The sequence below is a fragment of the Miniopterus natalensis genome, chromosome 10 (assembly GCF_054644295.1).
Source record: "Miniopterus natalensis isolate mMinNat1 chromosome 10, mMinNat1.hap1, whole genome shotgun sequence".
In the NCBI taxonomy this organism is placed as follows: Eukaryota; Metazoa; Chordata; class Mammalia; order Chiroptera; family Miniopteridae; genus Miniopterus; species Miniopterus natalensis.
Genome location: NC_142090.1, coordinates 10,725,468 through 10,741,185, shown reverse-complemented (window position 1 = coordinate 10,741,185; position 15,718 = coordinate 10,725,468). Strand labels below are relative to the sequence as shown.

General features: G+C 49.3%; 1 protein-coding gene across 2 annotated transcripts in view; it reads right to left on the bottom strand.

Moving 5' to 3' along the window:
* Window positions 1–1,978: 1,978 nt before the first annotated feature.
* Window positions 1,979–15,718, bottom strand: part of DGKI (diacylglycerol kinase iota) — a 375,957-nt gene continuing 362,217 nt past the window's right edge. For both annotated transcript variants that reach the window (XM_087820996.1, XM_087820997.1), the window contains 3 exons: window positions 7,699–7,735; window positions 5,711–5,810; window positions 1,979–3,867 (listed from right to left, as the gene is read on the bottom strand). In XM_087820996.1, the coding sequence (XP_087677122.1) occupies window positions 3,751–3,867; window positions 5,711–5,810; window positions 7,699–7,735 (254 nt within the window). In that variant the 3' untranslated portion in view covers window positions 1,979–3,750. The remainder of the gene's footprint in view (window positions 3,868–5,710; window positions 5,811–7,698; window positions 7,736–15,718) is intronic.

Genomic DNA, 15,718 nt, shown 5'->3' with positions numbered 1-15,718 from the left:
TCTTTTTGAAACCTATGCAATATGTGTGTATAGTATGTATACACATATATGTATACAAATAAATAGATTTCTCCATGTGTGGGGTGGGCCGGCGTCTGAACAGGGTATTTCTGACATGACATACGAGCGGCTGTGCCTAAATGTTTATCAGGCTAACACCGCTGAATCCAGCAGTGGGACAGGGGACACCACACAGCACAGAGGAACACCTTCACTTTGCATGTGATATTCATCTTAAAACCATTTATGAGAAGCAGGTTCTGCTCTTAATTCTCAAAAAATCTAAATATTTAACTAAAGCCGACATGGAAAAAAATAAAACCGCTGCCCCACATTTTCTAAGACATGGATATTTGGAGAATTCAGTCAATACATTTCAGAAAGCCTTGCAGCAAAGAAACCATCACTGGGTCCAAATGAAAATTAACTACCTGCTGAGTATCTTTCGAGCCAAACGGATCTGCCTGAGCACTAAAGCCAGCGGTTGTGAAAAGACAGGGCGCAGCTGGGGACGTGAGGCTTCCCATTCCCATCCGTCGTCACTCATCTCACGGCTGCGCTTGCCGGCCACGTCCTGTCTCAGAAATTGCGTCGGTTTTAGGCGGTAACCTCCATGGAGGTAACCAGAGCCCCCCAAGTGAAATCCCCAGCCACGGCGTTTCTTTCCTTCTTGGCTTCTGTGCTTTCTCACGTCCCTGACTCCTGACAGGGCGCAGCTTCACTGGGTTCTGTTCCACTCATTGTGCAAAACTGGAACATAAGGCCCCAAGAATGACTACCTTTAAGGTCCTATCATGTTGTCTCTAAATAACTCTCCATTTCTCAGCCCTCTATCAGCCTAATCTAAACATGAAATCCCAAGGCAGACAGGGCCCCAGCTCACAGCTGAGCCAAACACAGCAGAATGTCGGCTGCGCCGGCCACTCTCTGCAGCCGTCTCAGTAGGTTTTGCAGAAAATGACATTTCTTCAGGTATATAGTTTTATGTCTTTTAAATGAAAGTTATGTGGCTTTTCAGAGCAGGGCCAGACTCCCTGCTTCTGTACTTCCTGAGGGCCCATTAAAAGGCAGACACTAGACACCTAAGCTGGGTTGCAAACTCCTGGAGCACCGGGCCTTAGCTCTTTCTAAAGCCCGGGACTGTCGCATGCAATGATCAATTAAAAAATAAAATACTACAGGAGTCAGATGTAATGTTGAAGCCATTAAATATGTAACTGGTTTGCTCATTTTTTATGGGGCTTTTTTTGGAGGGGGGGGAAGAGCCTAAGTCCTGGGGGGTGTTTCCTTTTTCAAAGAGATATTTGCCTTGGTCACATATCATTTTCCATCAATAACATAGGAGTCTAATACTATTTTTTGTTGTTGTTGTTTTGAACGATTTCCAAATGTCCCAAGACCCCTACAGCACTCAGTACGTCATCTATTTTCATTCCAGGGATTGAACTGTGACTTCGATTGCAGCTATTTGAATTGGCCCATAGCCACCTGTACCCTACATTTTCTCTGCGCTGCTCTGAAGCGTGACAGAGAAATGCGAGATGGTAGTCGGCGAAAATAGTCCTTCATCCCAGCAATGGCAGCTGGGTGACCGACTGCGTGGCCAAGCATGTGGCTCAGTCTGCGGAATGGAAGGCACTGTTCAAAGCCAGATTTCAGTCTGTTCGAAGGATTATATTTCTGTCATCACAACATCTCCTTGACAATCCCACCAATTGAAAAACTCCCAGCAGAAGCCCAGTGATTAAATTCTCCTGGAGCATAACTTTTTCCAGTTTCTGGAAACAATCTACTGCAGTCCCTCCTCCCCTCACCATAAAACCCGAAAGATCATTCCATTTCTAAGACGCAGCTATGGAAACATATGACTCGCAACCAACCCTTCCTCTCACGGCTGAAATATAACGCCGGTCCCTTGAGTTTGAAACGACTACGGAGAGACTTAACCCCCAGCCACTGAGAGGCTGTTCCTGCTTAACAGTGTATCATACCTGCACTTTCAAACTGGTCTGTGACCCAAACGTGATTCAGATCAGCAATGCGTGGCCACTGGACCCTTAAATTAAATGTGGAGAAACAATCCTTTGTGCTCACGTGCAGAAACAAGAAGGAAGCATGTTGCTTATGTCTAAGAGCGAAGCAAACCCCTGATCACCCACTTTCATTTCTGATTTATACCCAAGCCATCTATGCATCTTCACCAAAAGTTAGAAGGCGTTTCCTCCTAATATTGTAATTGTCACCAAGTCCTTAATAGAGGTACCTGTAAGGACCGACTGATCTGGGGCAGGATTTGAAGTTAGAATTCCACTGCCAGAGAGGCTTTCCTGGCTGGACTCTCACAATGGTTTGCAATAAGACCTTTCTGGCAGAAGAAAACAGAGAAGATAATATATTTCCCCAAACATGTACAATGGGGCTATAGTGCTATCAGGTATAAGCTTGGGACCTGACAGGGACATGGGTGAGGCGTCCATCAGAAAAGGCCACGCGTCCCGGAAATCTGGCAGTGAAGCTCGCACAGCGAGGCTTTGTCCTTGGCACGAGGCGAACTTGGGGTAATGAAAACCAGAAACTTAGAAGGAAAATCTGAAATGGGCCCCCTCTCCCCACTGTGCCCAAGAGTCTGTCCTTATTAGCCTCTGTGCGAAATTCCAGTGACTGTTTTCTTACTTAAGTGAGTTATTTTGACATATGTTGCTACTTTTGCTTCTGCTGTTTTATTTCAGGTCCATTAGCCTGCTTTCCATTATCGCTCAAAAAAGCCTAGAAGTAAACGCTGGCACAGAGCTCCATTTCCTGTAACCGCAGTTCCCACCCAGGGTCTGCTGCTCTGCGGCTGAAAGAGCACTTAAAGCTGAGCGCTTCTGCAGACCAGCTCCGGGCCTGGCTTCGTCCGCTGCTCCTCTCCACTGCAGCAAAGGCAAAGGTGGCCACTCGTAGGCGGGCAGACGGAGCTGTCCAAACAGCCCAAGCTGAACCCGGCCTCCGCGGCCATCTGGGAACAGGCCCGCAACCTGGGCCAACCCCTGGGTTACCTCTCTGAGGTCCCTCTGAGAACAGGCGACTCCCATGCCACCTCAGCATACCTCAGGGATACAGTGCACAAGTTGACATTAGCCACGTGGCAACTCCCAGCTCCTAAATGATGGAAAGGGAATGGGCAGGGAGGGGCGACATGCAAAAAACGTCACTAAGTCGTCCCGGTGTATTTTAGTCTTGGAAATGGAAGCGGTTTTACAGTTATATTCCTGCAGGACAACCAGAGGGTTTTGAAAGAACTTCAGACAGCCTTGCGGTCTTCAAGGGCTGAATGTAAAGAGAACAGGTCACATCGCATTTTGTCGGTGGACGGTGGTTACAGGAGGATGGTGTGGGGCAGGGGAAGGCGAATGCGTAGGGGGAGCAGGGAGCAGGGAACAGTGCCATTTATACGAACATCCTTTGAATCTTTAAGATAAATGATACAGGTGAACACAGAAGTTCATGCTACTTGCTGGAAGCGAGAAAGATCGAATTTTGTGGATCATTTTCCACCAATCGCCAGGTATCCTGCCTCATCCTCTGTGGGCTAGCCTATCGTGTTGTACATCCTGGTAGCCCTTAAAAATTGGTGGCATGGTCTCAGATAGATTCTTGCAGGAGAGACAGATTTCTGGATTCCACCAGCTTCTTCCAGGGGAGCTGCCCGATCGCCCGGAGGGCACAGGTGATGTGCTCGCTCAGGTTGTCTTTGCCCATCTACCAGGGTCAAACAGTAGTTTCCAGGTCCTCATGGCCAATGATCTTATAGTTCTGACGGCTTTCTAGGTAAGCAGCCAAATCAGGGTCCCCAGCCTGCTGAGCTCTGTCCTGAGGTGTCTTACCCTGCAGGTAAAAGTGAAAAGAAACACACACACTTGGGATGAGATTTTTTTTAAATCCAATTACCAATTGGAGAAACAGTGGGTCCCCAAGAAAGATGAAGCATAACTGCAGCACTTCATACAGTAGGGTCTCTAGAACATAACGTTGACTTTACCTACTTAAGAAAACGAGAGAAACCAGGCATACCTCCATGTGAAGTGAGATCATTCAAATTTTAATAATATAGGTCTAGACTGTGGAATTTTCTAGCTATTTTGACTTTGTTTTTGTAGTTTTTGCTTCACTCACGTTTTCCGTGTGAGAATGTACTACATTTACAATCATAAAAATAATGAAGTTGTGTGTGTTTTGGAAAAAAGCACACACATAGCACAAAATAGGAAGAAATCTCAAGGAACAGGGAGCCCATTAACCTGATACAGAAACTTAGGAAGACAGGGCAATGTGCTCAGGGCCCAGGTCTCCTGCCCAGTCTTTTGGTTGTTCCTCTAGTGCATGTTGCTCCTCTCTTTCTTTTCATTATCTGAGCTGAGTGTAAGACCGTCCTTTGTGTGGTAAACAGGCAACTGCCCAGCGGTGGTCTGAGGGGCCCTGCAAGGCCCGCTCTACCTTAGGTCCTGGCCTCCACTGATCCTGCCCACACAGTCTGTGTTTCTCATTCAGGTTGCACATCAAACCGTTTGAGTGCAAATATTATCTAGAAGGATGAGCGATTATCTGACATTTGAAATGTATCCCCAATTAGCTAACCAGACAGGTAACATGCCAGCTAGAAACCGGGACACAGCTCAATGTGCTTGAAGCCTAGGGAGGCAGCCAGGGACCTCAGTCAGAGAGCAAGGCTCTGGGAGGCTGCAAGGGAAATGGAGAATTATACCCTGGGACTGACTCAGAACTGGCTCGGAAGGGAAGACGTCCCACAGGAAAGTTATTTCGCAGCGTGCACAGCAGTGTGAGGAAACGCCACGGGAAAAAACTGCACATAGCAGATGCCCATCACTTAAGTCTAAAGGGGCGTAAGTGTTTATTAGGCTCCTAAGTCATTGGTCCGTGTTTCTTGCCTACATTCACTGGCCCCAAACTTAGATTACTGGGTACCTGCTTAATGAAGTCCTCCCCCGTTTATACTCAAATTCTTCTCCGCCACCCTCTGCAGCTAAAGTGGCTTGGCTTTCCTTGGAGTCTCCCCAGGGTGCTTGGAAATTCTCAGAGCTGACCAGGCTCCTCTGTGGGGTTGATCTGCATGAACTGTTCTCTCCCTTGGGCCGCAGTCACAGGTCGAAGCTACTCCGCTGTAACCCCTCCTTTCCTCCAGCTCCCACCCTTTCCTTAGCTGTTCTCTGTAAACTGGAAAGACTCACGTGCAGCCTGCCCTCCCATCCTGAAGTGCCTGGAAATCACTCTGGCACACAAATATGGGGCCGCATAAATCACAGATTTTAAGCTACGCTGGATGAGGCAGATGAAGGAGAAATCCCCAAAGGGGCTTCTCAAAGGCCGGGCCAAAGTCTTTGAGCATAAGCCTGACCCCTCTCCTGGGGCTTTGAATCTCACTTCCCCGCAGCTTGGCTGCTGGCCTTCGCCAGGAGAACCCCAAATCCCGAGGCCAGCACGTTCAGAGGTTTATTAAGCCCCATAGGCGAGCACACACCCTCCCTTTGTGCTTATACATTTAAACGGCACTTTCTCTAAACGAAGCACTTCATTTTTTTCCACCTTTTTCCAAAGCCCCCCGGCACTTTCATAGGCACAGAAAGGATGCCTTTGCTGCAGGCACAAGTGAAGGCAGCGGGGCCTGCGTTCTTGCCCGGGGGTGGATGTTTGCACTCGCTCTTCGAGTTACCTTGGAGTCCGTCTTTCTCAGAGATGCTCCTGCGTCCACCAGAAGCTGGCACACGGCCCGGTTCCGCTGGCAGGCAGCCTTGTGCAGGGCGGTCTCACCCCTAAATCAAAGATGAAATGGAAACCACTCATAAGGGGGCTGGGGGCGGGGGGGCTGCAGGGAGGGGGGAGGGTGCCTCCCACCCCTGCCCTGATGCTCTGTGCCCCTCAGCCTCTGTCTCTCCCTGCGGCTGAGACCCTGCCGCGGGCAGGAGGCCTCGGGATGCCCCGTGCTGGCCTTCAAGCGGCCATGGTGTCTGATCCAGCCTCTTTTTAAGCAGCGCTGGTTAACTAGGCCGAGCGATCTTGTTTCCGACTACTAATGCTGGGTTTAGGTGAGAGCCACGGCATACGAGAGAGGCCAGCCATGCTCAACCTTTCCATCTCACGGCCCACGTAAACTGCTAAAATTCTGCGGCACACCTAAAAATATAATTTTTGCTGATCTGACCGAAAAAAGGCGTGATTTTGATTCACTGTTGTGTTGGCTGCTGTCACTTGTTTTATTTGACAATCTAAGGAAAAAGAGGTCAGTGCAGGTGTCGCCTGTTTTATAAATCCTTGCGGCACAGGTGGAAAGTCGCTGAGACAGACTGATGGGTGTGGATGTGTCTGGACGCTGGGAAGCCACTCTCTGCGTGGAGTCACTGGGGCCGAGCGTGAGGGACGCTAGACGGGGCGCACAGAGAGCAGCGATGGGGCCTCGGCCCTGCAGCCCCATCGCGGGGTTCTCGGTGCTCAGCAGACCACCACCTGCCCTCGGAGGAGTAACTCCTGGGAACTCAGCTGCGAAGAGCCAGGCCAACGTTCACTCTGGCCAGGTGGAGGGGAGGGGACGCCACAGAGGATCCGGGGGCGCCGTGCGACACAGGGAGGGCTCAGGAGCCAGAGCTGTCCCCAGACGGCAGCAGGCCCGAGGCCAGCCAGTCAGGGTGGGAAGTGGGCAAGGGAAAGCGGTTATTTCTGCCCCTGTAACAGGCAGAAGAGGAGGGGGATCTTCTCATGCGGAATCAAAAAACTAAAGAATCATTTAATGCCAAAGTATTTCGTGGAAAATCAAATGCAGGCCTTAGAGCCGGCAAACTGGGTGACAGCCTGGCCAACGGGACGCACCGCATGTGGACAAGCCCCAGGGGGCCGCAGACAGTTCCTTCCGTGTCTGGTAACTCATAGCCAGTCCCCCCCCCCCCCGCACCCTCCCCCCAGTCCTTCATTCTTTTCATTTCCAATTTTCCTCCACTATCCCCACTTCCACTCCCCACTCCCACCCACTCCAGCCCTGCCCATTCTTTATTCCCTTTTGGATTTCTTTGGGGTTCTCTATGGCTTTCAGGGTTAGATGTTTAGCCTCTTTCTTCCTGTATGGGGAGTAGGAGCTATTTCGCTACCCTAGGAGGGGAGGAAAGTTGAAACCCATTATCAGTTTGGGGATCATCCCAGATTCTCATCTGAACCTCAGAACATGAAAGTGACTGGGGTTCCCACGTTCTCGGCTCTCCAGTGGTTGTATTACAGACATTGTTCCATTCTAGGCTCAGCAAAGAAGTTTCATGACATGCAAAGATGGCTTAGAGCACTGGGGCTTCATTTTCTTGCAAACCCTAGTTGGCAAAGAGTAAAAAGGTGAATGTATTTGTTCAGACTTCTCAGCAGTCCAAGACGCACCAGTGTAGACATGCCTTGCCTGTAGGAATCTCCAAACGATTAATAGCAAAGCAATGATGTGTGGGCAACATTACGACACTTGCCATCAACTTTTATTGTGTAATTTTAGAAGATTAGCCCTGCACAGTTATAAATACAATTGAAAGTGGATTTTTTTAAATCACTGACATGAAAATTACCCACTGTGTGCCTCAGACGCTGCACTCTTCTCCTAGATATGTTCTGAAGAACAGTCTGGGCTACGGAATTAGCGACGCTAATTAGCCACACTAAAACAACACTCACGTTTCGCTGTCAGCCATGTCCAATAACTCGGAAGGTCCTAAACAAGAGGAAAGCAAGATGCCCATCAAAAATAAGTTCAAAAACTATTAACAAAAAAATTTATAGTCACCATTAAAATGCCTTGGAAAGCTGCTTAAGAAAGAGCGTTTGTAATAGGGATGAGATCTCCTCCCTCTCTCCAAAAAAGAAAGGATTCCTCTCCCTCCCCCCCACAATCTCCCAAATCCCCACCAGCCAGTATGTGCGGAGCGAGAGCTACAAGAGAGTGGCATGGCCTCCGCCTTCCGAAAGCTTTCCAGTGAGCTGCAGAAATAAAATCGACTGGACTAGAATATGTGAGCAATAATTAAGTGGCTGCCTTGGGAGGAAGGGGTCAATCAGGAGGGCGTTAAGGCCTGTTTCTCAGTCTCCAGGGGCTGGTAGTTTGGGGTGGGGTCTTATGCAATAGAACGATAAAGCTACAAGGGAAAATAGATATCATGCAGTCCAATATTTTTACTTTAGAAATAGAGTAAAACTCCACTTTTCACCAAATTTCCCTTCCAAGACCTGGAAGAAATGTTCTTGTGCATAAACGTCAAATGATAGCTGCTTCATTAGGAATTGAAGTGTCCTATGAGTTTTCACATTCACAGTGGCTTATATGGTCACTAACTCATCCGCTCAGCCTGCACACACCGCTTGGGATGTCCACCTTCCCACTTTCTGCACCCCTGCCTTCCTCCCCAGCCCTCTTTGCAGCCCTTGCCCTGTGCAGCCTGCAGGGATCAGCTGGGACATTTCCTCCACGAAGCCCGCTGTGACCCCACACCACATGCTGCATTAAATGTTCTGCCTGCATGTGCCCTCAGGTTGTGTATTAGCCCTATGTCCTGTAACTGGGAAATTAATATCACTTATCCAATCGAGACTATCCCAGACAAGGGCGGATACATAATCTCGCCCTGCTGTTCATGACATTTCAATCATATTAAAATCACCTGCTGATTTCTCTGTTCACAACTGGGTTCTTGTAAATCCCTTGAGGTGGTGGCCTATGACTTGTCCACCACCATGTCCTTCCTTCGTGACTGGCACAGAGCCTGGTGCCTGGAAGCGCCAAACCTAGTTCTAGGTAGTGAGCATTTTAGTCCTTAGGAACATGATCCTGTTGATTTGCTCTTTATATTGCTAGATATCATTCTCATTGAAATTTTATTCATGTGGTTACTTGTTACATCATCATCAGGAGGAGGAGAGGAAGTTAGGACTTTCTAACCACAAAGATCATTGGGCAAGGCTGGCCAGCGTGGCTCGGAGGCTGAGCATTGACCCAGGATCCAGGAGACTGAGGTTTGATTCCCGGTCAGGGCACATGCCCGGGTTGTGGGCTCGATCCCCAGTCGGGGGCGTGCAGGAGGCAACCGGTCAATGACTGACTCTCATCATTGATGTTTCTATCACTATCTTTCCCTCTCCCTTCCTTTCTCTGAAATCAATAAAGACATATTTATTTAAAAAAAAAAAAAAAGTCATTGGGCAAGGAGAAGATGGCAGGTGTCATCGTCACAATCCTCCTGGTCACCCAAGAGCTAAATCGTCGCCTTTGCCTCCTCTCTGTCACATCGACTGGTCGTCAGGGCCAGGCAAACCTTCCCACACCACGTCTGTCCTACTTGTCTCTCCAACTTGTCCTGTTTCACAAATAGGCCTCCTACTAGGTCTCTGCCTGGAAGACAGTTAGCATGAAGAAACTGTTACTAGGAAGGATACAAAGCTCTTACGTGATTTACATCTCCAGGTTTCCAATGCATCATATTTATGGCTTATTTCTAAGTATTTAAACATTGAAGTTCACAGTCTTCACTTGCAACTACCTTTCCTCAATTTGTCCCCAAGGTTCCATTTTTTCACTAAGCCAAAGTGATCACTTCTTCATCACCCACATATTTCTTAGGCTCTCCCAGCTCCACAGGCTTGTTCCCTCCGCTGTCCCTGTCGAGAACAGCCTTCCTTTTCTAGCCTCCTACCTACATCTCGTGAGTCCTGTAAAGCCTAGTCTTGGACAAGGTCCTCTGAAAATAGCACCTTTGCCCTGGCTGGTGTGGCTCTGTGGTTAGAGCATTGGCCCGAGCACCAAAGGGTCAAGGGTTCGATTCCTGGTCAAGGGCACCAGGTTTGATCTCCGGCCCTGGTCAGGGCGTGTGCAAGAGGCAACCAATTGATATGTCTCTCTCACATCTATGTCTCTCTCTTTTCTCTCTCTTTCTCTTCATCCCTCCCTTCTACTATCTCTGAAAATCAATGGAAAAATATCCTAGGGTGAGGATTTTAAAAAAACAACAACCAAAAAACCACCTTTGACAGAAGGAATTTATCACTTTTCTGAACTCCCATAAAACTTACTTGGTTCTACCCTTGTACCGTGTATTTGATTTTTGGTTGTTTGTCTTGGCCCCTTAAATTTATTATTCTAAATCCCTCAAGCATAAGAATACTTTTATTTTTCAAATCCCTTGAGAATCTACCTGACATTAAAGATTCAACAAAGATTTAACTCATTCATTTCTGTTCCTAAGTCCTGTGGTTCTAGGGAAACATGAATGATAATCTCCTCCCCCCGCCCCCCCCCCAAACAAGTGCAGAGCAGAGGAGTACAGTGGTCAGGAGTGAGGGCTCTAGAGCTGAACGGCCTCGGTCTAAAACTCCAGCTCTGCCTGCCCCTTACTAGGTCTTGGGCAAGTTCATTTGATCTCTCAGACCCTGCATCATCACCCGTGTAAAGTAAAGACTGACGATAATATTTATCTCACAGGAGTGCGGTGAGGTTTTATAAGTTAATACAAGTTTCATGCTCAAAACAGTAGCTGCCACACTACACACACGGCCCAAAGTTTAGATATTCTGAAGTGTCCTATTCTCTGACATGACGCAGCAGGTCACACCAAGTCAGGGTGTCGGGGCACCAGTGAAGGAAGGAGATATAAAAGGGCTGCTTCACTCCCACTAGCACGTGGACTCGAATTACATGTCCTGAGAACCAAGTCCTCCAGGCCTGTTCAACTGCCAACAGGACACTTTCCACAAGGTCCGGAGCGGGAAGGCTGACAGTGTCTAATGATCCTTTTAAAGAACTCCTGTCGCCTTCAGCAAACCTCTGAAGCCACTCATTTGAAAGGACATTAACCACTGACCCCCAGCAGCCCAGCCTCAGGGGCACTTCTGTCCCCCTCACCGCTGCTAACTGCACCCACACTTAGGTCAAGACCATCTCTTCTATTCAGCACTCAGAGCTGCACCCGCGGGGGCCCATGGCCTCCAGGGTCCCAGCCTCCGTGCCAGGGAGAGGCCCCTGCGCTAAAATGGCAACTGTGACACTTTGCAAGTGGGGATAAGGAAGGGAAAGGGCCTTGATCCTCACGTTGTGACGAGAGTCACCACACGTGCAGCCAGCCCAGGCCGATCTCGGAGGGGAGCGGGTCGCCCCCCGCGCAGTCACCCCAAAGCCCGCCTGAGGCTGCTGCTCATTGCCCTCTCCTCCCTCCATCTTCTTCAGCTGCCGGGGGTGTGACAAACAGGCGCTGACACCAAACCAAGAGGTGTGTGCTCTTAATTAATATCTGCAGAAGCTCCAGGCGGAGGTGGTGGGAACGGCTCTGGAATGATGGACTTCACCCAAGCCTTCCTCCCCTCCCGCCCACACCCATCCCAGCATCGGGGGCACTGCGAGCCCTGGGGGTGAAGGCCAGTGAATGGGGGGGTGGCCGCTGGCTGGTTAGAGAGCAGTGGCGAGCTAGGCTGACTGGTACTGGTCCATTTTCTGACGATTTTTACAACCTGCTCTCAAATAAAGGCGTTTACATGGTGTGAGGAGGGTGCAAGGAGTAAACAAGAGGGAGTGCCAGGCACAGCCCAAGACGAGGCTGTAGTCTGCCTCCCAACTGCACCTCCAATGGCCTATTGGGGGCTATGGTAACAGTACATTGTGTGTTTAATAGTACCGTGTGCGGTTTAGTGGCATTGGTGTAAGATTTGAAGGGGGGATGGCCAGAGAAACAAAAATAATCAGCCCTGGCCGGTGTGGCTCAGTTGGTTGGAGCATCGTGCCATGTACCAGAAGGTGGCTTGTTTGGTCTCTTGTCCGGGCGTGTGCAGGAGGCAACTGATCGATGCTTCTTTCTCTCTCTCCCTTCCCCTCTCTAAAATCAATTACAAAAAATAAATAAAAATAATAAAAAAGACCACAAAAAATTATCTTGAAAAAAGTAGATAATTAGAGCATCTGTGATTTTTTGGAAAGTTAATTTGAGTCTCACTAATAAGGGAGAGAACAGGGAAAAGAGAGAAAATAAAGATAATGGAATTCCTTCAATAAACATCAGTGAGAAACATTTGGGTTTGGGGCTTCTTTTGTATTTTCCATATACATATATCATCTTCCCTAAGGAATCTGGAGGAATAGCACTGAATTGTCAGTAAAGAGCTCACAATCATTTCCTGAATAGAAATGGGAACCTTGGCTCTCTGTCCTTCCCAGGGTTCACTACCGTGACCACAGGCCGTCCCACAGCGGACCTGCACCGGAAACAACTCTTAACCCCTATTGAAGGGACACGGGTACAAATCTCTCCGTGACATTTTCGGAGGAAGGCAGTCGCCGCCCTTCCACAGCCCTGCACTGGCTGTCCCTGGAACCCTGCATTGTGGTGGTTTATCCATTTCACTGCCCTTTGCGGGGTTTTAGGAATATGGAGGGCAGGGACCACATCTTATATTAGGAGTTTTGGGAACTAATCTAATTTCACTAGGCTTCAGTTTTTAACCACCTGTCAAACAGAGATAAGGGACCTTACTGTGCAGGGCTGCCGTAAGAATTAAACGTGTTCATACATATGAAGCTTTCAGAATGACAAAGATTATCGGTGATTGTCACTATAGCATTGTTTTCTGAAGAGTGGGTAGGAGAGAATTAATTTAAGTGAATGAATGAATGAATGAATGAATGAATGAATGAAAGACATTTAGAAATCCATGTGGATCCCAACGGAAACCGTTTCCTCTCAGAGAAAGATCCATAAATGGAGCATGGATTCAAACGACTGTGCTTATACGGACAACGGCCTCAGAAATCAGAGAAAGGAAAATATTTCAAGGGGAGAGAAGTATCAGTGTTTTCGGGTGACGGCCAGGGAACGGGAAAGGCAGGAAAACTTCGCAGATCTCCCAGCACAAGAAAGTGAACTGCGGGGTGCGCAGCGGAGCCTTCAAAGTGCGGGTTCGCTGCCCAGCGCTAACTGCAGAGCTTGCCCACTGCGCCCCGGTTCTTACGGTGCAACTTCATCCATAATGCACCTGACTGCATACGATGTGTCTTTTCGTTTGCTTCCCACTGCACGGCCCCGTCCCCTCTGCCGATCCTCCGCCCTCCCCGTGCCTCCCTTTCCCACTGGGCCCCGGCGCTGCCAAATCCTCAAAGGCCGCGGATTTGGGGAGAGCGGGCGGTGCGAGCTCCAGCAGCACCGCCATCCTGTCCCAGCGGGACGGTGGTCGTTTCTCCGGGGGACCAGAGGCAGAGAGGGGGGTAAAAAGAAAAGGAAAGAAAGACTGAAGGCAGAAAAAGAGGGGAGACAAAACAAGCCATTGAAATCGAAAAGGAAATGCGCAAGCGAGACTTCTATCAGGAGACACGGTAGGGGGCACCGGGTGGGAGGGAAAAACAAAGGGGCAGACGTGCGGGCGGTAAAAGACACACAGCACAAAAGTCCTTTGAGGGTAACACCAGGGAGGAGGGAGCGGGGGGAGCCGGTTGAAAGGAGCTGAAAAGCAGGCCGGGCTGGGGGAGCTGCGCTGGAACCCCCAGGCATCCCGCTCCGCCCCGCCCCCGCCGAGTTGCTAGCGCTCCCCCCTCCTCTTTTCAACCCTCCAAAGGCCCAAATTCCAGTTTTTCATAAAGGAAAGCAGCATGTTGTGCATTTGAGACAAGGAGTCCCAAGGAAGATGCCGGAGGAGAAATTCAGGCCTCCTGCGGCTTTTCAGAGCATCCCACACATCTCCTGCCGCCAGGCCCGGTTTCAAAGGAGCCCTGAGCAGAGAAACGCATGGCCCAGTGCGGTGGCTGGGAGCGTGCTCTCCCGGACTCCCGGGCAGGGGCCGTCCTCCTGGTGGCCCACCACGAAAATCCAGTGAACAGGGCAAAACAGAGGGGAGAGGGAGGACACGGCAGCGAACGGGCCACTTACAACTTCCATCGGGCGCCTCGAAAAGAAAGGGCCCCCGATTTCCACTATTGGCCTATAGTGCTAAAAGTTGAAAAAGTGCCACTCATCAAAAACGCAGTGATCCTTGGACTGTACAGCACAGTATTTTATTTTCAAATAGAAGGAATGGATTTTGCTTCTCTATCGCCAACGTCTTTCTTTGAGGCCAATTTGAGACCCTGGTGAGGCAGGAAGGGTACAGGGTGGCTCTTGTGACCATGAGAACTGTTTGCCTAGGACTGAATGTCAGGCTTCGGTCACAGCACTAAAGCTATCATGCCAGCTGGGTTTCGTGCCAGGCAAAGTATGTGTGTACCCATCTCCAGCTGGGCTTAGGGACTTCAAGCTCTGTGAGCATGGGCTACAGTGGAAAAAGAAGTGGTGGGAGAAGTGAAAATCTAGGGTATTAGAGAAACGTCACCTCATGCCTCATCACTCATGCCCCTGGGAAGACTCAACCGAGGAGAGGGGTTTTGTTTTCATTTCTAATATATGTCTCAAATATTGCAATGGGACATACTTATGCTAAAAAGGGGGAAATTTTGTTTAAGAACTTGCTAAGTTAAAGAACTGTTGTTGCTATAAGCAACCTTAGGACCCAGAACCAAGAAAAATATAAAAGCAGAGCTCCAGGGGATTTCAGGTAGATCAATAGTTCAGGATATTGAGAAGGTAGGGTCATCATTTTAGGCTGATGAAGATGGAGAGTAAGGGAGGGTGGTAGATTCAATTTGGCCACAAATTATTTACAGCTCCTTCCATGAAGCAGCGGGGTCTGTTTCCCCATCCCTTGAGTCGGACCAGCTCTGTGACTTGTTTTAGCTCACAATGCTGCAGAAATGATGCCAAACTTCCCAGCCTGGCCTCAGGACGTCTGGAAGCTTTCATTTTCCCCTCCCTCCTGGACCCCTAGGACCATCATGCTGTGAAGATGCCTGGGACGAAAATCAGGTACAGAGAAAGGCTCAGGTGTCCCGGACATTCTAGACACCCCCGCTGAGAGCCCCAAACATGTGACAGAGTCCCTCTTCTATAAAGACTCAGTTAAAACTGTAGCTCATGAGACCAAGGGACACTCCAACAGGTGACTGATACAGAGAGGGACCTAGAAGTAGGGGAAATGCTAGCTCTTCGGGAGAGGTAGAGGGAGAGAGCGGGAGGGAGGGCTCCTAACCTGTGCTCTCACTCAGATAGGTATCAGCGGCTCACCTACCTCCAGAGAGGGCACGTGGGTACCGAAGAGCCCAAGAATCCAAACAAGCCCTCAGTCTCACTGGGTAAAGGGCAAATTAGGACGAAAGGAGACACAATGAAGACAGCAACCAGGAGCTGCTTTACCCTGAGCTAAAGGCAAATAAACTGACAGAATATATCTAACCCTCACCTGAACTTTGCGAAGCTAACCACAGGAGCTTTCTTTGTGATTTTATGCCTTGTCTGTGGGGCTGGGTTCTAACATTTAGTTCTGCTTCTCACACCCATGTTTCTTGTTATTGTTGTTGTTTTGTGGAGGAGGCCAGAAGAAACTATGCCACCGTTGCTTTTGCAAGTCTTGCGCCAAGAGGAATGCTTTAACTGCAGGGGGTGCAACGGTCAGGGGGGTAGGAGATGGCATGATGAACGCTCCAGACACAGCACCAAGAATACAGTTTACCTACCTAGGGTTTCAGCGCAGACAGGCTCAGGGTTACCCAACCACGCCTACCAGGGGGAAGAAATCCTCTCATGACCATCGTCTTCCTTTAACAGCCTTTCTTCTACCTAAACCACTCTTCCCGCCCTAA